The sequence below is a fragment of the Oppia nitens genome, unplaced genomic scaffold, assembly GCF_028296485.1.
Source record: "Oppia nitens isolate AA-2021 unplaced genomic scaffold, nextdenovo-longstitch-racon4-pilon3 scaffold2_pilon_pilon_pilon, whole genome shotgun sequence".
NCBI lineage: Eukaryota > Metazoa > Arthropoda > Arachnida > Sarcoptiformes > Oppiidae > Oppia > Oppia nitens.
In genome coordinates, this window is record NW_026533210.1 from 4,410,039 (window position 1) to 4,434,258 (window position 24,220).

At 20.4% G+C, this 24,220-nt stretch overlaps 2 protein-coding genes across 2 annotated transcripts; both read left to right on the forward strand.

Moving 5' to 3' along the window:
• Positions 1 to 494: 494 nt before the first annotated feature.
• On the forward strand, positions 495 to 7,044 carry LOC128955740 (uncharacterized). The gene is made up of 7 exons (XM_054301413.1): positions 495 to 503; positions 706 to 884; positions 954 to 1,350; positions 1,523 to 1,654; positions 6,158 to 6,354; positions 6,426 to 6,819; positions 6,898 to 7,044. The coding sequence occupies exons 1-7, from the start codon at positions 495 to 497 to the stop codon at positions 7,039 to 7,041; spliced, it is 1,452 nt and encodes a 483-aa protein (XP_054157388.1). The 3' UTR covers positions 7,042 to 7,044.
• Positions 7,045 to 16,331: 9,287 nt separating this feature from the next.
• Positions 16,332 to 23,144, forward strand: LOC128955741 (uncharacterized). Its single transcript, XM_054301414.1, has 4 exons — positions 16,332 to 16,616; positions 18,837 to 19,116; positions 20,803 to 20,886; positions 22,805 to 23,144. The coding sequence occupies exons 1-4, from the start codon at positions 16,332 to 16,334 to the stop codon at positions 23,101 to 23,103; spliced, it is 948 nt and encodes a 315-aa protein (XP_054157389.1). The 3' UTR covers positions 23,104 to 23,144.
• Positions 23,145 to 24,220: the final 1,076 nt, after the last annotated feature.

The window sequence follows — 24,220 nt, forward strand, 5'->3', positions numbered from 1 at the left end:
TTACTATTCAGACTTAAACTTATTATAAATTAATTGTTTTATTATTTATTAATATAAATATTTTATATAATATAATAATGTATTTAGTATCAATTTATTTGTTGGCATTAGGATCAAAATAGTTAAATAATTTCAATTTAATCGGTTTTGTAATAACATTTTATTTTATTTATATGTTATCAATTTAACTAATTTTTAATTATTATTATAAACAGTTAATTTAAATAAAAATAATTAATGACAAATCAATTAAATAATTATTAGCATTTTAATCTGAAAAATAATTAAGCATCTATAATCTACATAAAGAAAATCACTTTAATGATTTATATTTAAAAATTTACTTGGTAAAATTTTGAATAAATTAAACATTATTACTATGCAATATTATTAAATGATAAAATGAACTAAGTAAAATCTACGTAATTTTAYACATAATAATTATTAACATTATTACTAAAAATCATTTTCATAAACTATTTTTTTTGTTAATCATGCAATTTGTAAACTAATTAATATGCTTTTCATATGATTTGATACCTTATATAAGTGTTTGTTATTTGATTTGATTGAAATCATAATTGTTATTATTTGAAAAAAACTTGTGGTATTGTACAGTATTTTATTAGTATATTTAATATGTTTTTTAATACATCGATAACTGTTTTTGCAGTAATTATTTGTTTAAATTATTTTATTGGACAGTATTGCTGTTCGGGGATAGAAATTGAGCCGAAGATTGTGGGCGGGAATCCCGTAGATATCAGCAAATTTCCATATCAAGTGTTAATACAGGTGTTTACAAGTAGTACTGAATTTGTATATTGTGGCGGATCTATCATAAGTCCTAATTGGGTTCTCACTGCATCTCATTGTATTTATAAGTAATTATATTATTTGTGTTGATTTTTAATTAGTGTAAAATTATTATATTATGTTATGTTTGTTATTAGAAAACCTCAAAACAATATACACGTAACAGCGGGTCGGACACAGTTTCGATCCGGTGGTGTCACCCGTAGGGCTATTCAAGTAATACAACATGAAAAGTATGGCCCGTCCGGTAATATCTTAAACAACGATATAGCACTGCTTCGTTTGGATCAACCGTTTAAATACAGTGACACCATTAGGCCAATTAGATTAGTCAATGCACCTGTACGTGATGGCACTCAAGCTTGGAGTACAGGTTGGGGTGCCTACTCAGCCCAGAGTAATACACCGGCACTTACATTGCAAGGAGTGTTATCAAAAATCATTAGTTTACAAGAATGTCAAAGAATTTATAGTTCACTACGACTGTCCAAAAACAATGTTTGTGCCGATAGTGGCAATGCGGGAACTTGTGCTGTATTATTATTATTATTATTATTATTATTATTATTATTATTATTATTATTATTATTATTATTATTATTATTATTATTATTATTATTATTATTATTATTATTATTTTTTAGTTTAATATAATTTCCAAATAATATATAATATTTTGTATATTTTTATTAAAATTGTAATAAAGGGTGATTCTGGTGGTCCACTAGCAGTTAATGATAATCTAATTGGTGTGTTATCTGCCGGTCCCCGTCCCTGCGGTAACGGTAATCCCGATATTTATACGAGTGTTGCGGCATATCGTTCGTGGATTCGACAAAAATCAAAAATTTAATTATTTATTTTTTCATTATTTTTGTTAATTTTTAGATTATATTATTAAATTACATATACCTGTATAATAAATTTTAATTAAATTAAAAAATTAGCAATAAACAAAAATTAAATATTTTTTAACGAAACTATATATTAAAATATTTTATTTGAAATCTATTTAACTACCGGGGTACTTAATTATTTTTATAATAAATTTCAAACATGTTGCAAAATCCTGTAAATAAACATAAATATATTTTTTGTTAATTTAAAGCAAACAACTCTATTATCAGATTATTAATTATTAAAAATCTGATTTATTAATAAATAACGAATAAAAATATATTAATATACAATAATTGTAAAATGTATAAATTTAAGATTATTTTATATTTATTAATTGAAATTATTTCAGTTAATAAATATAAAATAATCTTAAATTTATACATTTTAMAAGTATATGCATTACTTAATTAAATTCTTGCATTTCCTCTAATCCCTGAACGATAATACGGTACACTTGTATAGACATCGGGATAGCCATCAGCACTGAAAATATTTCACGAAACTATACATATTTGTCTACCACTTATCAGTGGACCACCGGAATCATCCTATTATGTAATATTAATACTATTGAATAAACTATCTTTAAATTAAATTAATTATACTGTATTTAATAAGGTATGCCTACTTGACTGGTGCCATTTCCTTTACCAGCAAATGTACAGACAGTGCCATTGTGTACTGTAATCCAACAGTCCTCTAAACTGATTGTTTGGACGATTACTTTTTTAAATTGATTTGGTATTATAAACTTTGATGGAGAAGTTATATAACCCCAACCATCCGAGTAAGGCATCCGAGCCGTCGGATACGGGTTTGTCAGCCAACTCGATCRGTTGGTTTTTGTCATTAAATCTAATTTTCTTGACGACCCTAACCAATGCTATATCATTATTATCTAAGTTAATATTATCAAAATCCTGGTGCTTATAAATCCATTTAAATATTAAAAGATTATATTTTTTAGACCAAAAATATCAAAAACTACTGTATAAGCAATAGTTCTGAGTTTCAATAAAATAATTAATTTTTTCTACATGTATTATTATTAGTAAACGCAATAAATAGGATATTTTTTATATATGTTAAAAACTTTAACAATTCATTGATAAAAATATCATATTAGATTAACAGTATTTTTAGTTTATTTTTATTATATACAGTATATATATAATATCAGATTTAGCATAAAATTTTATTTGTTATAATTAATTTACTGGTATATAAATAAGTAACATAAATATAATAATATTATTAAATTTAATAATGCTTTATACAATAAGTTTATTCAATTTCTATGCACTACTTAATTAAATTCCTGCATTAGCTCTAATCCATGAACGATAATACGGTACACTTGTATAGACATCGGGATAACCATCAGCACAGGGAATATTCCACGAAACTATACCTATTTGTCTCCCACTTACCAATGGACCACCGGAATCACCCTATTAAATGATATTAACAATATCTTTAAATTGTGTGTAAATTAAATTAAATATATTTTTTATCAATGCCTACTTGACAGGTACCCTTTCCTTTACCAGCAAATGTACATACAGTGCCATTGTGTACTGTTAGCCAACTAAGTATATTACGACAATCGTTTAAACTGACTGTCTGAACGACTACTTTTTGCAATTGATTTGGTGTTATAAACTTTGGTGGAGAAGTTACATAACCCCAACCAGTCAACCAGGCATCCGAACCATCGGATACGGGTTTGTCAGCCAACTCTACCGGTTGTTTTTTGTCGTTAAATCTAATTTTCTGGACGACCCTAACCAATGCTATATCATTATTTTGTAGACTAACTTTGTCGAAGTCCTGGTGCAAAATAAACTGGTCGACATCATAGCTACTTCCACCCTTGTCCAAATAGGCAGTTCCCGCTACTATGTAAAAGTCGGCAGTTGTCATACTATAGGAAATATTCAAAACGATAACAATAAATTAAAAAATATCTATTGTTAAGTAGTTTAATTTTTAACATTTTTAATATATATATATATATTTATTTAATTACTCGTAAACACAGTGTGCAGCCGTAAGTATCCAGTGATGGCTGATAATAGCTCCGCTACAAAAATGTGAATTATCTTCAACATAACGTAATGATATCTGATAAGGAAATTCAGTAATTGAAGCTCCGGTACCACCGATGACACGTGATTGTAGTGATACACAATCGACAGCTATTGTTATCAACAATATTACTAAACTATTAGCTAATAACATAATAGTTATTGATTTGATAACATATTATTAATTAATTTTAATTTATTAGATTTTTATTATGATTATTGATGTAATATGTGTATATATTTATACTTTTATTAAAAGTGTATTTTTTAAATTATAACCTTTATTTTAAAATTATGATTTTATTGGCGAAATTTCAAGATTAAATAATAAGATATTTTTACAAAAATTTTAACATATTTTCTAATCATACAATTTTTTTAATAAAAGAATGATTTAACATTTTTATATAATAAATATTTTTATTGACTTTTATTTTTTAAACGTTAAAAAAGTTTACTGTTATTTAATATTTTAGTACTTTTTTAGGCATTTAAATAAATTTGTTGCAAACATACAAAAGTTAACTGTTTTAGATTAGTACTTTTTTAAATACATTTTATTAAAATTACCATGTTTAATTGAAAACTGTATAGAAATACGGACTTATTGACCAAAAGTTTTAAGTTTTTAAAAAATTGAAGTTATCTATTTTTTATACTTTTTAAACAACAAAATATTAATTTTCTAAAATATAAATTAATTTGAAATATTAATAAAAATAAAATAAGATAATTTTATTTAATTAATAATACCAATAATAAGTATAAAATGAAATTTGCTCAAATAAATTAAGTACCCTGTATGTTAATTAATTAAAAATAAAGATCATAGAGATTTTAGAAAATTGAATTACATTTTTAAAAATTTGTACATGGTAATTATAGATAGATTATTTATTTTAATTCTAACTAGCAGCTATATTATTCATTACATTACTAGTTTATTTTGGATAAATTTTTTCATATTTAATTATCTATAATGGCTGATAGGTAGTGCCACAAAATTTTATACATCAAGTTTTTATTACTACTACAGTATATTTGAAATATTAGTATTAGTATTAGTATTGTTACTTTTATTTTATATAATTTATAATATATAATATATCATACAACTGTTCAATTTGGTTATAATTATAGTATACTATTGATTGTTTGTAAATTATTATTAGTATACTTGTAGTTAATAATTGTAGTAAATATTTATTTACATTTTAAATCATATTTGATATCTGATATAGTATATTAAAATGTTTATCAAATAAAATTTATATTTAATTTGACTATTAGTTAACTATTATTGAATTTTCACTGAATAAATTTTCTTTTTAATTAATCATTAAAAATTAATTTGTAATTTTTCAATTTAAAAATGTTTTTTATTTGCTTTAACGATATTTATATGATTAGCAATTTTTGTTTTAATGATATACTACATAATAGATTGAATTTTTATAAGTTTAGTGATATTAGATTTTATATAATAAATTTATAATATGAAGTTCATGAACGTAACATATTAATTGTTATATTATTAAATTAAGCAATTACTTTACTATATAATTAATAAATAAATAAAAAATTCATTTGAAAAATTCATTATTGATATAATAGAAAATAAGTTATACTGTAAATTTATACAGAAATACAAGTATAATTTATATATTTTTTATATTTTAAATAAAATTTGATAATTATGTACAAAAAAGCACAACTAAATATTTACATACAATATATATATTATTTTAAATAAATAACTTATTTTTTTTAATTTGATATATAAAATATTCAATTTAGGGAAAGTTTTAAAAAATATTTTAAAACAAAATTAAAATAATAATATTATTATTTTTAGATTAAGATTCTCAGTTAATTTTATTAGTTATACAAAAATGTATTGTACAGGTTTTTAATAAAGTAATTTAAAACTAAATAATTTTATAAAATTGTTAGTCATTTATAACGCAATTGATGTTTACTAAAACTTAAATTATTTAAAATTATATCAGCAAATAGTTATTGTGGTATTTATTCAAATAATTTTCCTAATCAATGGTGACCAAAACATTAGTACTTTACTAAACTTTTTATTTTATACAAATATAATAATTTATAATGTAAATGTATTATTAATTTAATTATATCAGAATTCCTATTATTATTATTTAATATTGAATTAAATATATATCATTACTTTATTATTATGAACACAATACCTAAAATATTAACATAATTTTATAAAATTAAGTGTTTCATTGCTAATTGTTTTATTATATATTATAATAAAATTTAACAAAATTTACTTTAAGTTAGTAAAAATGTTTACTAAAATAAATGAATATAATTATTTGATTATATTGTTAGTTGCGCTTAATATACAATTAAATGAATCGATACCATTGGACAGTCGTATAATTGGTGGTACCGATGCTAATATCGATCAGTTTCCCTATCAAATTGCATTCCGTTATAGTCAAGGTAATAGTCAATTTTGTGGTGGATCAATTATTAGTAACAATTGGATACTAACAGCCGCTCATTGTCTTTATAAGTAAATATTATCAAAAAATTAAAACTATTTTATTATAAATTTTATTAATTGTTTAATTTTTAAACTATTAGCAAAAATATTAATCAGATTTATATTGTGGCGGGAACGGCCGGTATAAGTGATAAAGGAGTTAGCTATAAAGCGGCACAATTTATTATACATAAAGATTATAGCAAAGCCGAGCACACCAATGATATTGGTGTTGTAAAGGTAACAGTGCCTATAAAATATACAGATAGTATCCGAGCAATTAAATTGGCTGATAATCCGGTATCAGCCGGTACTCGTGCCTGGCTTACTGGTTGGGGTTATATAGCATATCCACAAAAAACCGATCCAAAACTATTGCAAAAATTAGTGGTCACAACAATTAGTTTAGACCAATGTAAACGTACACTCAGAGGAACTCATATCGATCAGACAAACGTTTGTACAATTAGTCCTAAAGGAGAGGGAGCTTGTAGTGTAAGAATTTATAATTTATAATTTATCTATTAATATATTTATTAATTTTATATAAATTTTTTTAAAAACATTTTTAAGGGCGACTCCGGAGGACCATTGGTTAGTAGTGACGGACAAATTGGTGTCGTATCGTTTGGTATTCCCTGTGGTCTCGGATATCCTGATGTTTTTGCCAGTGTTCCCTCTTATAGGGATTGGATTCGGGAAAATACGGGAATTTAATAGTCACACTAAATAATATTTAAGAATATTTTTTGAACAATAAATAATCCAAATTTTGATAAAAAGAAAATTTATAACCAAATTGTTATAAAAGATAACATAATAAGATGTTATTTAAAAACATTATTTACTTATTTATAAAAATAATTACAAATTTGTAAATATAATAAATCAATTAATATTTATCATGATTAACTAATTTTAAATTAACATTTTATTTAATGTCTGTTTTAATATAAAACTATCCAAAAATGATCATTTTTAAATTAACATTTTGTTATTTTTGATGCTTTTTTATTTATGAAAAAAATATTTTTTGTTATTTTGATAAAACATTTTTAAAATCAGGATCACTTGCAAACCGATTTCAATATATGATTTAATTATTTTTTTAAAATTAATTATTATTGTTTACATTAGTTATTTTTATAACATTTATAAATGTGTAAACAATTTCTGTTTATTTATGTGCTATAAAATTATATATTAATAGGCAATGCAGTTAATTTATTACTATCGATTTTATTTTTTACATTAATTTATTCTATAATATTAATTATATATAAATATATATCTTATTTTTGATTTAATTAAGTAAAAGCAAATAATATTAATTCTAAAAAACAAAACAAAAACTGTATAATTAAAACTAGCATAACTGAGAAACAAAAAATTTAATATACGCACAGGTGTTAAAATATGTTACACTTTTGCTTTACTATTATTATATGATATTATAAATACTAAAAACAATTTTTTTTAATTAAACTAATTGTCTCGAAATGCTATTCAATGCTCTAAATGTCGAAAAGTGATTCCCAATCAAGTGTTTAATACATTATTTTTCATTTGATGAAATTGTTTGTGTATTGTAATGAAATATAGGTAATAGTTGTACACTTTAGTGATAGACTATGGACTGAATTAATATAACACAGTATTATAGTGTTATAGTAATTATTTATTTGGTGAATCCATTATATCAATTGAATTCACTGACAGTATTACTATCTATTCATTCATTTTAAGTTTATAATAATAATTAAAGTTATATTACTGTAGAGTTTATTTTTGTAACAATTGTTTTCAAATAACAAATACACACAAACTTTTCCCAAAAGTATACATAAAATTGTTTTTATAGTATAATTATAGTAGTATTCACGTAAAAACATTAATTATTAATTTTCGTGGTCACCAGCTATGATATATACTATATATCTAAATGCAATAAATTAATTACTAGTATTTTTTAGTAAATAATTTCAGTTGAATAAAATAAAAACATGTAGATTAATTATTGTTAGCTTATAATATAATTTTAACAATACAGTACTATAATAGTACTTAATCAATGGGTTACTATTTTTATAATAAAAATGTGTTTTTTATAAAAATTATTATTAATTATTATTATTATTATTCTGTGTGTGTGTGATAAAATAATCAATTGTATAAAAATATTTTTGTCACTATTTTATACAAAAAAACATTTTTTCATTAATATTCATTTTTTATAACACTTATTAAGCTTATATAAAATAATTACAGACATAAAAATAATTATAATCAAAAATAAATCTTGATATTGAATATATTGTATGTATTGTTTTTAGTATATTTTATTATAAGTCACTGTTTACTCATAGTATTGCGAAAATTTTTAATTAAGAAAAATAAATTTTTTTTGTTTTGTTATTAAATTTATTGACATTAAATGTCAAGGACTGGCCTACCGGCTGTTAATTTCTATATTATAATTTCAACAGTACTTTACATTCATAATTTAGATTTAATAAACAAAATATGATAATAATATACAGTATATTTATAATCATATACACAGCAAAATACTTTATCTACATATTTTTTCATTAAAAACTTAATAATAAAATATTAAGCAAACTAAACTTTTGTCTCTTTTTTGTTAATCTGTTATTTGTTAAATGAAAATATAAAATAAATATATAAAACAAAATATATATTTTATTTACAGATCGCATGGGTTTAGACTTTTGTGAAAAGATTACCTCTTGGTTTACTTATATATATATATATATATATATATATATATATATATAATAACATCAATGTAATAACATATATATAAGTTGATACTAAATACTATMGTTAGATATTAAATTTTATGATAAAACTAAAAATAAATGTTACGTAAAAATGTTATACAGTATTATTTAGATAGAAGATATAATCTATTTTATTTTATTTTTTCTATTAAAATAATCAGTATATTTTGTAATATAATTTTTGTTTTGTATTATTATTAGACTTAAAGATTATCTATGTTTACTAAATATGAATGTAATCAAAAATATTTTTGCAATACTATGTTATTTGTATAGTAGATTATAACTGTATTATTAAAATAAAAAAGTTAAATGATTAAATTTGTCTGAATTATTGAATAATAAAAATAGAAAAAATATTAAACCGATTCCCATTTTTTAAACATATAAAACATTGATTATTAATGATTAAATATTGTATAAGAAATAAATTATAATCCAAATTAGGGTTTTAATCTTTTTAAACTATTAGATGTGTGAGCTATAGGAAAGTATGCGTGTATTTTAATAATTTATTATTATTATTATTATTTTTAGATTCAATAAAAAATAATGTGTTTTTATTATAAAAATTTATGTTAAAATAAATCACTTAAARAGATTTTAATTTAAAATGAAAAATATTCATACATTTTATTCAATTAAATTGTTATGACATAAATTGTTTAATGCACTCATTTTTGGCTCTTTAATTAATAGAGATTCACTATTATAATGATTACTATAAAAATTAGTGTTAATGTAAAATAATGACTAAATAAGTAGTTTAATATAAAATATAGTGTTTATTTGTGCATAATATTTATTTATATTACTTATTTATTTGGTACATTTATTTTTTCTATTATAAAATTTTGTCATCAAATCTTAAACTTTTAAAAAATATTTTACATAATTTATAAAACTTAATACAATTTACAATATAAAGTACATTTTTATATAATTTATTTTTTTGCATATGAAAAAAATATATTTTTATAAAGTTGTAAACAAAATTAGAAAATTGTTTATCTAAAAAAGTCAATAATATATATTTAAAATTTATAAAACAATTTATAGTTAATATAAATTATTTAGAATTGATTTGCATAATATCTTTACAGTTTTTTAATAGTATTTTTGTTAATATTTAATATATATTTTCTAAATTTTACATTATATTATTAACGTATTATATTATAATAAAAATATATTATAAATAAGTTATAATTTATATTACAATTTTATTATAAGTATTAAAGTATTATAAAATTTTTAATATATTTAAAAGATTTTAGGCAAAAGTAGTTTTTAGCAAAATATATTTAATTTAATTTAGTTTTATCAATATTATGCAACAAACATCAAGTATTATTTATAAATAAAATATAAAATTTTCTATTGAAATCTAAAGTTATTTATAGTTAATAAACAAATATATGCAGTATATACTTTATATGTTTTTTGAATATATTCATTTAATTGATTATATTTATATTTAAGTTTTTATACAAAATAATTTAAATGTAAGACAAATTTTTATATGGATTAAATGTGTTATTTAAATGTTTATTCTAAAAATATCTAGATTTTAAATATTATATTTATATACAGTAATGCATTTTATTTCAAATTGATTAAAAAGTAAATTAATATTTAAAAATATTTATATTTATTATAAATTTAATAAATTGTTTAGTATTAAAAAAAATATTTTCGTACTGATATATAAATGTAAAATATTTTATCTTGCTAGCTAAATTATATATTAACATATACTGTATATAATATATACAATTAATACAATAAATACAATATACTATTAATTTGCAGACCTGTTATTTAGCAAATAAAAGATTTATTTTCTAATTAAATGTGATTTTATTAGATCTATCAAAATGTTTTCTCAATAGTATATACTATACAGTAAAGTATATTACAAAATACATTAACGTTTTGTTTGTCATTTAATTTTACGTAAAAGTCAAGTCAATACTTTTATGATTATTGAGTCCAAAGTAATATAATGAAAAATAAACTTTTATAGTATTATAGTATCATTGAAATGCATTAGTACTGTATATTGTTTGCATTTATAGTAAAGCATAACAACAACAACAAAATAGCCGAATATTGTTGAGTAACACAAAAAAGTTTTACTTATTATTATTATTATTATTTAGTTTTTATTATTTTTCTCCTTAACTATAAATACAGTTATTTGACTATTGTATAGCTAATATAATTAAATTTTATATTGAAAGGCATCCGGGCTTTCAAAATTAAGCAAATTGTGTATATTATGTAATATAATGTGAACAATATGTAAATCTGTATGAATAATTAAATACAGAGAAGATAAAGTGATTGATATATACTGTACATACATTGTCAGAGATAGATAGATAGATAGATATATATATATATATATATATAGAGAGAGAGAGATGAATATGTGAACGAATAAATTCATTAAATTTAATTAAAAATATTAGGATTATATTAATATTTTTAAATATTTATCCTAAAACTTTTCACCATAAACTGACATTTATTGTATCCATAAGTTTATTACTGTCCAGTTATGTTAGTGACATAAAATTATTAATATTTTTTTGTTAGAACTATAATATACTTTATTTAATTTAAGTTTGTTTTCAGCAAACATTTGCTTTCAATTTTTAATACAATTTAATAGCTAATAATAAAAATAATAAATATATTTATTGAAAAACATTTATATTAAACAATAGCAACACTTATTTACTTGTTTTTATATATATAAAAAATGATTATAGTTTATTTTCGGTTTAATTTAATTTTAGGATAAACTTTTATTATATATATTGTTTGCTACTTTAATGTAAACTCTATAATACTGTATATAAAAAATAATATTATTACATACTTTACTTCAATACTGTATTAACTATACAATAAACATGTATATACACAGTACTGTACTTTAAAATTCAGGTCAAAGTAATAGATCTTCACTTAGAAAATAAAAAGCAAAAGTGTTTTGTTGTCACAAAAAATATATCTCTATTTCTTGCTCTACATATTGTATATATATATATATATTTGATAATATTTTTTGTTGTATAATAACATTTTCTAATTGAATTAAAGTGTTTATTTTATGATATATATTTGTCGATTACTTAACCTTATTTTTTTGAACCTAATAATAAGTAGTGTATGTTATATTATATAATGCAACATATATTTGAGTATCTTTGTTATTGCTGTTGTTGTTGTTATTAACCCTGATAAGTTTGTTGAAAAACAGCTTTTTATTTTGTTTTTATTTTTTATGTTATTTTTTTGCAAATAAACTGTTGGTCTCTTGAAAAAAAATAATTTAGAAAAAAATTGAAATGTATTTATAATTTATAAATTTTTAGATTGTTAATGTTATTTTGAAAATTTGAAATATGGTTTACTAAAAAAATATTTTATACATATATATTGAATATAAAATATCAGTATACAATAGAATAATAAATATTTGATACTAAATTAAATTTATTTTTTTAAAAAAATATTTAGATTTGTCAAAACATAATAGCAAAAATATCGATTTATTTTTATATAATACTGGAACAATTTTATTAGATTTTATATTTATCATCTATCATAATTTAAACTAGGTCATAAATCTATGGATAGTATTTTATTTAGAAATATTGTATGTTATTCAACAAAACTTTTGGTTATTACGAATTATTGGCTATAAAATAAAAAAAAGATACCAATAAATTATATAATCGTATAGATATTCTATAAGATATTGTTAAAAATCAATATCAATCCAACTATTTTATTGAACATTCAAAATATTTTATATAAATATTATAAATGTATAGTATGATTGAAACTAATGAGCCAAAAAAACTACAAATACACTATATTATAAAATGTTAAATATAAAATATTTTATTTTTTAAATTAGCCAATAATGAACCATGGCTATTTTATATTAAATTATTTGATATAACATATATATAAATAGTTAACTAGGGTTTGATAAATCAAAATATGATATAAAAGTTTTTTTTCTAGAATTAAATTGATTTAAAAACAATATATTTCGAAACACATATACACGCAAAAACATGTAGAGAATTACAAAATATGATATTATATATATATATATATATATATATATATTTATAATTTCAAATTTTTTTTAATGATTTTAATAAAATTTTACTAAACTGATTTTTATTACATAAATGAATACATTTTTTGTTATTTTTTTAAATTAATTTAAAATATAAGAAAAAATACATAATATTATTGAAAAAATATGCAAATTATGAAGACATGATGTGTGAAACATACAGTCTATTTAATTAAAAAACATTAATAGGTTTCGTGTTTTGTCATCAAATATGTTAGTCATATATATATATATATAGTTAGCAAATATTTATATTTTTTACTTTAAATTTAATTACTATATATTATTTTAATCTAAAATAATTCATATAAAAGTTTAGTATTCAGTTTTAAAATAATATACAGTAATGTTTACTGGAGTAAAAAGATAAAGAAATGCATACATAAAGTGTTATTATAATTAATTCAAAATAATAATTATTATTATTTTTGTTATTAGTATTTTATATTGTATTATAATTTATTATTGTATTATATTATTATTTTTCAATACATATGTATTCCATACAGAATTGTTTTTTTCTTAAATTGTTTACCAATTCATAATCAAACCGATCATCGATTATTCAATAGGGAGTCATATATATTGTTTGTTTGTTTAAATTGCTTTTCCATGTAATATACTAACTGTCCCCACAATAAAAGTTATGCCACGCAATAAACTGTAATCAAGCTATCATAACATTATATTGTAGTCTTACATATATTTAGCGCAACACTTCTGGGTATTAATTGTCAATAAAATTGTTTTTATTTTATTTTTTCGTATATAAGATATGATTTTTCAAGTCATAACTAACTTACAACTTGTTTACGTTGTGTTTTCAAAAACATATGTTTGTTGAATATAAAAAATAGAAAAATAGTTGTAAAATTAAATACAACATAATTTTTGTATATACAAAAAATAATTATTTATTTATTATTATAAATTTTTAAATAAGTTATTTTAACATTGGTTTATATTTTTTAATACTCTATTATATGTTTAATAAAGTCATATAATATTTCTAATATGACTAAAATAATTTTTGTTTGCTATCAAATAACACAATTTTATTATATAGTATTTTAAATATTATTCATAAAAATATAATATTAATATTACAGATTTAATGATTAACTTTTTTATTTTTTATTATTAAATAATATATTGTATTTCAGTATAAATTATGCTCTTTATTACAAAAAATATAGTATTATAATATATAGAATAATTTTTTGTTGAAAAAATACATTTTCATTACTAATGAGAATCCCACAAACAGTTGGAAAATAATAAATAGTATTGTATTAAAATATTTATTTTTCAACAATTTTATAATAAGACAAATATTTAGTGGAAAATTTTTAAAAAGCTATTTATATATAATATACTGTTTTTTATAAAACATTTTTATGATATCTGATTAAAATCATAGGCGTATGATTGAAAGGTTTTATACCTATTTTGAAACTAATAATGATTTATATAAGTGTGGGCTGACTGCCTATCTGTCTGTTTGTCTATCGAATGGATATTTGATAAATTATTTTATGAAATTTTATTTATAATATCTTTTTCCCCTTACATATATATATATATATTCATAAATTATATTTATACGTATAATACGTTTTAGATATGATAAGCGTTTCACAATATTACATAATATAATATATTTTATAAAAACTATACCACACATAAGCTACATATCAGAACATTTATAATATTATTTATAAAGAATATTCTTGGATTTAAATATATATATAAAAAATATTTATAAATGTATTTACATATATATATACAGTATATACAGTACAGTACATACTCACACAATGTATAACTTATAAATATATATACAGTATATATATAAATGTATATATATAATACTTATATATATGTGTGTGTATATACAGTATATTATATTATATACTGTATAAATAGTATACATTGGTATCGTTAGTGTGTTTGCGCTGATAATGCCATAGAAAAAGCAAAGGGATTTCCATTGGTATATAAGTTGTATGTGTTTTAGGAAAACACATGAGAGAAACTGTTATATTTGTTATGTGCTGTGAATGTAAGCTAACGACACAAACATTAAAAAGTTTATTCCTCTTTATTCCTCTATTTTTCTGTTTTCAGCTTTTATGTCGTGTTTGTAGACTATTTGCCGACAAAAATAATACACACATTATTATATTATAACGTTATAAAAACATCCGAGAGTTCAAAAACTTTGTGTTTTGTTTTGTTTTTTTGGTAGTATATACTATATCTACTTCTGTGTATATATATTTTTTAACTTATAATACTAAGACATAGCAATCAATAATATATATATTTAGTTGTACTGTATATACAGTATTTATTATATATATTGATAAATAAAAAGGAAGAGAAAGTTGACTGTCTATGTCATTGAAAATTAAATTATAAGAAAATAGTAAAACGGTTTGTTTTTTTGTATTGTTTTACTTATATGTCTAATGAAAAACGCAATACAAGATGTAATACTAATCCATTATTATTATTACAGTACAACGATATCTTCTATTATCTTTATCATCTCTCTCTCTCTCTCTCTCTCTCTCTCTCTCTCTCWCATTGTTTAATATAACTGATTCACCCGTCTATTCAATCAGTCACTACATACCATACAATAAATGTCTCCGACAATAGCTTACAGCTATCCATTAGATTTAAGTGCAGCTGGAGTTCAATGACTATGCGTTTTAATAACAGTGCCGTAAGTAGACAGAGATGAGATCATATGGACTACTGTACGGCACCGACAGTATCGTAGAGAACCAGTAGTTTTCATTCATTCATGTCATTCGCTTTCTTAGTCTATTGACTTGCGGACGATATAACTGTCAGTTGTTTTTTAATAGAAATGTTATGATTTATTATATGCATCGAAGCCATCAAATATTTAACAAAATTTTATTGATAGAAATTCAATAGCATATAATTTATTTATAATAATAATATATATATAAATATATATTACTATAATATATCTAATTGACTATTAAATGTGAGTAAGTCCTACCATGGATTACATACATAAAAAGCTTAACAACTTGAGAATACTTATCCATAATAACAATAATAACAATCACGACAAACACTCGACGGCTACCAATAGTTCCGATACATCGAAACAGGACGAAGACGTACCGCTAAATAGTTTGAGTCGTGAAACTGGAGACCCGTGCGGTGAAAGTGAGGACATATTGTCGTTACCCACCTGTTCTAAGAGCGAGGAGGAAGTTCAGAGTAATGTCAGTTCCAATGGCAGTACAGAAAATAGTATAGTTTCTCTATTAGGAAAACAGGTATGTTTCCATCCAAATGATTGATTAAATATTTATTTATTTATTTTTTGGTACTGTATTTATAAATTTGATTGAATTATATGAATGACTTGTGAGTGTTTATCAGATAACTGATTGATTTATAGTTATTTGGTTATACTGTACTTGAAGTGATTCATGAAATTTTTATAAAAATACTAAATAAATATCAATAAAATATGTTATATTTACTAATAAACAAGTCGTGCTATTTTTATAACACTTGAGTATATATATATATATATATCAGTAGTACAGTTTGTTTTGGTATCTTATTAAAACATATTATTTATCACTTTTAACGTAACAACAATTTTTAATAATATACATTATATGTATAAATACAGTATATTTACATTAAATTTGAATTGTTTGAATATAAGTTATTTCTGTTTTATATATTATGTGTGCTATAAATATCGATGTGTAATAAATATTGAATATGTTTTTTTTAATTATATATTATGTATTATATAACAGAATTTATTCAATAATATTAGAATATTCTGTCAGAATTTGTTTTTCTGTATTATATATACATTTATTTAGTATGAATTGACTTAACAATTAGAAAAGTCAATAAACTCATTAGCTTACTTATAATACAATTATTTTTATGAATTTTTAATAAATATATTTTTATTATGAAAATATAACAAATATTTAATGTAATATTTTAACTAATATTATCAGAAGTACTTAAATATAATGAGATTTAGTTATAAAAATAGATGTCATTATTCAAATGTTATTTGTTTTATTATTATTTAGCTTACCGTATATACTGTAGTCTAAAATTATAAATTATTTACATAAAAACGTATTTTATAATAAAATTATTGTAATAATAAATTTAATAAAATATACCAAACTGTAACTTCTTTAATACTAACATAAAATATAATAACTTCGAGCAAAACTAAATTGTAAAATAATTGTTAAAAACTAATACAGTATAATAATACAGTATTTTAGTCGACATTATTATAAATAAATTTTTTTAGAATATAAAAAACATAATATTTTTAATGACAAAACACAAAAAACATTATCACAAAAACACATACACACAGAAAAATTATAAATAATATATATATTTTTCTATTAAAAAGTATAATACAGTTTATTTACTAATATATAAATTTAAATGTATTGTGGTTGACACGTTTATATTATTTTTTTTAAAAAAAACCATTAAAACTTCAATATAAATACATTTTTCTTTTTAGCTTAAAAAATAATCTTATTTAATCTAGTAAAACATTATTATATTATTATTTGTTTATTTTATACTAGAATAAAAGTATGTGTTTAATAATAATAAATATTTTGTTATTCAAACAAAATATGCATAATAGTTAAATATAAAATAATCATTATTATAAACTTTATTATAAGCTACAATATATATTGTACTAAACAGTATTTTTATACCGTATAAAAACTGGTAATATTTAATTTTTATATAAAAATATTTATTATATTTATTATATATATAATATACTTAATTTATCAATTTAAAACTAAAAACATAAATATATATAATCATATTATTATACGTTAATTCAGAATATAAATATTTTATTGTTTTGTAGTCATTTGTGAATTTAATTAAATATTGCATTTGTCTTTATTTTAAATAATTTAAATTAATTATTTAGTTTATTTTAATTATATAATAGTATTTTTTAATAAAATTAAAGTTTGAAAGTAATAGTTTTAGAAAATAATTCTCTACTTAACCAACTATTTTATAGTGTGTATGTTTGTGACAGTGATATATAAAATTGTTAATTTTTAATAATATAATAAATGCACTTTTATACAGCTTTATGACAAAGTACACTTTATGATTTTTATATTAAATATAATATACTGATACATAAATATGATTAATTTTTTTTTTTAAAAACACTATATAAAAATGAATGTTTTTGTTTTTATTTAGATAGTAATCTTGTGATTCTTGAATATTTTGTCAAAATGTTAAAATTTTAAGTAATTTTTAGATAAAGTAAAAAACTTATTTTAGAGAATATGGCAATGAAAGCAAATGTTAAGGATATTGAAGAAGCTTTGTTGATAAACATTACAGTATACAGTATTTAGTTATATAATAGCTTAATATAATAATTTATCAAATGTCAGCTTAGTATCCATATAATAATAGCTATAAACTGTTTTATTTGACTGCTTATGTAGCATATAGTGAAACGGTCGGAACAGTTCCGATATCAAGACGCCGTGAGAAGTGCCACGTACTCCAAGAGTGAGTTTGTTTTACACGCACTTCAATGGCATAACATTGTTAGGTCACACCACGGAGTGACACCTTTGATGCTGTCACTAGAGTTGTGCCAAAAGGCCCAGTTCTGGGCCAACCATCTCTCACATACCGATACATTCTATCATATGAACGACCCGGAGATCGGCCAGAATTTGATGTCCAAATGGACTTATTATTCCGAATTTGATCCGTCAGGTAATATGATATAAACATATAGTTTTACTTAATTAAAAATATGAGTGCAAACAAACTTTTAATACCCATTTAATGACAAAATATTACTAATCTCTCTCTCTGTTTGAGTTTTCGTATGATTTGCAGAAATATGTATAATATAATCATTATTTTTATATTAAAATTATTATTACTGCGTATTATTATTATTATTATTTTATTTTATAATTTTTTTTATAATAAAGTCATATAGCCTTTTATATGCATATTTTTCTCACTTATTTTTTTATTTAATATTAAATTTTGTTATTGAATTATAAATCGCATTTTATTAATATAATATATTATATAAAAATGTAAAATATTCAGAGAATATTCTTTTGAAATTCATTATTATTACAGATTTACGTGTTTTTCAATACTTATGATTTCACGGAAAATCTATTATTTATTTTGTTATTAAATAAGTTATATATTATGCAAAAATAAAAATTTATATTATTATTGAATATGTTTAATACTTTTTGTTTTTATGTTAATTATTATGTTCTTATTTGTCATTTAAATCAAACATATTTGAAATTATTTAAATTTGTTATATTATTTGTTTTCCCTTTTTACAAATTTCTCTGAATATTTTTTACTGTTTAACGCGCTGACAACAAACGTGTGCCATCGGCACAAATCGATGTTTTACTTTGGTGACAAAACAGTGCCATCGGCACAGAGCCTATTGACCAATCAAAATGAATCGAACAAAAAATTAAATATTATTGAATTTTAATTTTATCTATAAGTTATTAAAAATTAAATTTATGTATGTCTTATAATAAGTGATGCTCACATATAGTGGCTTTTATCATCTAATGGTAAAAATGGCTGAAGATTGTGATAATTAGATCCAATTATCATCTAATGGTAAAAATGGCTGAAGATTGTGATAATTAGATCCAATTATCATCTAATGGTAAAAATGACTGAAAAATAAATGAAATATTTGACATATTCCTAACTTCATCAGTAAATATTACCATTATATGATAATATGACCTATTCCTCAACTTCTTCAGTAAATATTACCATTATATGATAATATGACCTATTCCTCAACTTCTTCAGTAAATATTACCATTATATGATAATATGACCTATTCCTCAACTTCTTCAGTAAATATTACCATTATACGATATAATCATACATTTATAGGTTTGGCTAGTATATGTTAAAATATTTGTAATTATTCTAAAACCGTTGAAAACTTAATAATAGATTAAATTTTGATTGGTCTAAAATTAATTTAATAACACGCGCCATAACAATCTGGTCACTTAAGGTAAAAATAGCTAAATTTGAATGACTTCAGAGCGTTAAGCATTACATTTGAATTTAAAGATAATTATATAAAAGTTTTCTAATGTTGTTTAGAAACAACAAATAATAAAATTTGTATTCAATGTTTGCTTTAATCCACATATTGATTAAATTGTTACAAAAATAAAACAATATTTGTTTTTAGTTATTGACTTAAAATTATATTATTATTATTATTTAATAGTAGATAAGCAAAATACTTTATTTTATAAATGTTTGTTTTTCTATTTATTATAAATTATTAATATAAAACTTTTGAAATATCTATAATTTAATATAATTTATACTTTAATTATAATAAATTAATTTTAAATAATATTTATATTATATTTTAGCTGAAGATGTTTGCAAATATTGGTATAATTACATCGATTCATATGATTTTTCACTTGAGCCCCATCTCCTACATACTCAGTCCAGTGAGTATACTGTAGTATAATATTATTGTACAAACAGTATAAACTTTATATAAAATTAATTTTTATGTATTCATTAATGTTTTTATTTATGTTAATTATGTTAACAAACATTACTTATTGACCAGAAAAAAGCAATTACAAAGTTTTTTTCTTTATAAATACTAATATTTTTATTTTTATTTCTAATAAAATTTCTAACGTAACAACTCATAGACTATAGTCATAGTACTACTAATTAATGTATGAAAATTGTTATTATATGGAAACCTTTAAAAAGTGAATCCTATAATGTTATGACTATAATTTGACTTTTGATGTTTTGAAAAATATCGTATAATCAGCTAAATTGAGTTTTTTGTCTTTATTTTTGTTAACTTTCATTATTTATGTTATCATAAGTTTTCTAAATGTAAAATATATGGTTTCTTATTAATCATATATATAATGCATAATATACTCTTTTTTCCGAGAAAACTATCAACTAATACTATACAATTAACATATAAAATAAACAATTATTCATATTATTCATATGTGTGATAAAAATCATTTTAATGTATTTTGAATTATGTAATTTACATATTAATTATATTATACTTGCAATGCTTAGATTCGTTATGAATATACTTATTAAAAAATAATATTATATTTTATATGGTATTATTATTTTAGTTTTATATTAATGCATTACTTTATTATTGAATAAATTGACTGTTAAGTAGTTATTTTCACTTAACATGTTTTTTTCAGAAATATAGTTATTTTGAGGAAATAAATTTTTAAAAATTCAATTCATATTATGATACTTATATTGTTGTAATTTACTACACAATTAATAAATATCAATTATTTTTATATTTCTATTGCAGTACTATATTATTTGTGATGACACTACTAAATAGTATATGTTATGAAATGAGAAACAGTAAAAATTGCATACTTTTACAATAAAAATGCAATAAATATTTGATTATATCTATACAGTGGATGTGATATAATCATTTGACTTTATTAATATATTGTAGACAATAATATTAAATGCTGATATATATAGTACTGTAGGATAATATTATATTATTATATACTTATATAATAATTTATATAACAATAATAATATCTAGTAGTATAGTACTCTATGTGTTATTATTATTATAAATATTTTTGTTTAATTTGTTATGTCGGACAACGTGAGACTCATATAAATCACGCAAAAAATATTAAAAATAATTTATAGACTTTACTACTAAATAGACCACAAATATAGTAATAAATTTTTATTTGTGTTTATATTATAAAAGCATTTTGGCAGATATTAAATTTTTATTTTGTATATAAAATTCAATAATAAACCAAATGCTTAATGTTGTCTTCAAATATAATTATATATAAAACATGTGTGACAACTGTCTGTCGACAAATTAAATACAAAATATTATTTAAAATATTTACTGATTTATATCATAGACTAATATTTTTTTTGTATACATAGTACAAACTTACTTTAATTTTAGACACGTAAATTATTTTTATTATTTATTTTATCAATTTTATTCATCATTTACAATAAAATCATACAATATTTCAGTAAAAAATAATGATTATAATAAAAATGATATCATGTTAAATAATTAATTTTTATGATTATTACATTTTAGCAAAATATTTATTAAATATTTATCCAAAAAAAAACTAATATTGGCAATTTAATATTCACTGTATAATATATGCAATATAATTAATTATAAAGTCATTTTCTTATAATATAAGCTACAACTTAATTATATAGTATGCTATAGATTAATCTAAAATGTTTTTACTTATAATGAATAACTAATAATAATATATAGTATTAATTATTATTTTTTATAAAGTTTTATATACTGTTTTATAAAAATCTTTTTTTTTGGTAATATTTCAGATCATTTTACACAACTAATATGGAAAAGTTGTAAATATTTTGGCATCGGTAAGGCCCGTACACGTAATGGTAAACTAATAATAGTTGCCAATTACATACCGCCGGGAAACGTGTCCAACAAATTTGCCGAAAATGTATTGCCGCCGATGTTTGGCGATCTCGAGTCTCGTCGCAATACATGTATACTAAAGACTAACCATAAGCTTATAGTTAAGTCGGCAAAGAAACTCAAACGAAACCGACGTCTAAGTCCATTGATTACTCTGAGCAACGGATCTAACGTTAATTCAAGCCTATAATCCCATTCCCCATAACATTAATGGTTATCCCCGTTGATCATCATTCATGAATCAGACCATCAATTTTATGGACATTATTTCACAGTTTTATTACAACTATTAATTCATTTAATTATCCATATAATATGGCCATATAATGTATATAACATTACACATTAAATRTATTAATATTTTGATAGTTTCATTTGTAATTGTATATAATTTACTATTATAATATAAAATTTAATATATATATATATATATATATATATATATATGTTTCTATTTGTATACTTATAATATTTAATAGTGTGTTATATTTAATATAAAATTGAGTAAACACTATAATAATACAACTACTACTTATACTAATAATATAAATTAATAATATTAGTTTGAACCATATATTTAAAAAGTTTGTTGAAATTATTAAATGATAAGAATATAGATATTATAGTTTAATAAATTAACAAAAGAAAAGTTTGTTATAAATATTAATTGTGTTTAAGGTATATGTGATAAGTAAAAATAGTAAACTATAAAATATAAAATATAAAGTTATTTATTTTTGAATTATATATCTTAAATCAATAATCTATTATTTAATAATGTATTAAATTTAATTTTAAAATTAAATTTTTAATAAAAAAATATTACCTTTGTATTAATGTCGCTTTCAATTTTTATTATATTTATATTATTTTTTAGTAAACATCTTTATAATATTTTCAAATAATAAAATTGATCATATAATAGATTAATGTTATATATAGGTTATGAAATATATTGTATGATATAAATTGCTGTCTAATACTAAGTTTATAGGTTTGATATATAACAGTATTGTGATCTACTGTATTGATATGCATCGTATGTTTTCTTGTCTTATCAATTGTGTGATGTGATCACCAATTAGTTCATTAGTATAACATGTATTGTATACTTTGTTTTGTAATAATTATTTGATTAAGCAATTGATATAATTATGTATTAGGAATTCATTTTGTTCAGTAAGTATTATTAATATAAATCTTTTACTGTATATATGCTATTTTGTGTGCTATTTTGTTTATTCAAATAAAAAAATAATAATTTTTATAATATTTAAATAAATTATAATTTGTGTAAATTAAGTGCT

Excerpts from the sequence above, each read along its gene's own strand:
- LOC128955740 (XM_054301413.1), top strand. Across the intron at positions 1,351-1,522 it reads GCAATGCGGGAACTTGTGCT|GGTGATTCTGGTGGTCCACT; the intron begins GTATTATTATTA and ends ATTGTAATAAAG. Across the intron at positions 1,655-6,157 it reads ATCGTTCGTGGATTCGACAA|ATATTGTTAGTTGCGCTTAA; the intron begins AAATCAAAAATT and ends AATTATTTGATT.
- LOC128955741 (XM_054301414.1), top strand. The coding sequence starts at position 16,332 with ATGGATTACATACATAAAAAGCTTAACAACTTGAGAATACTTATCCAT. Across the intron at positions 16,617-18,836 it reads TTTCTCTATTAGGAAAACAG|CATATAGTGAAACGGTCGGA; the intron begins GTATGTTTCCAT and ends CTGCTTATGTAG. Across the intron at positions 20,887-22,804 it reads TCTCCTACATACTCAGTCCA|ATCATTTTACACAACTAATA; the intron begins GTGAGTATACTG and ends GTAATATTTCAG.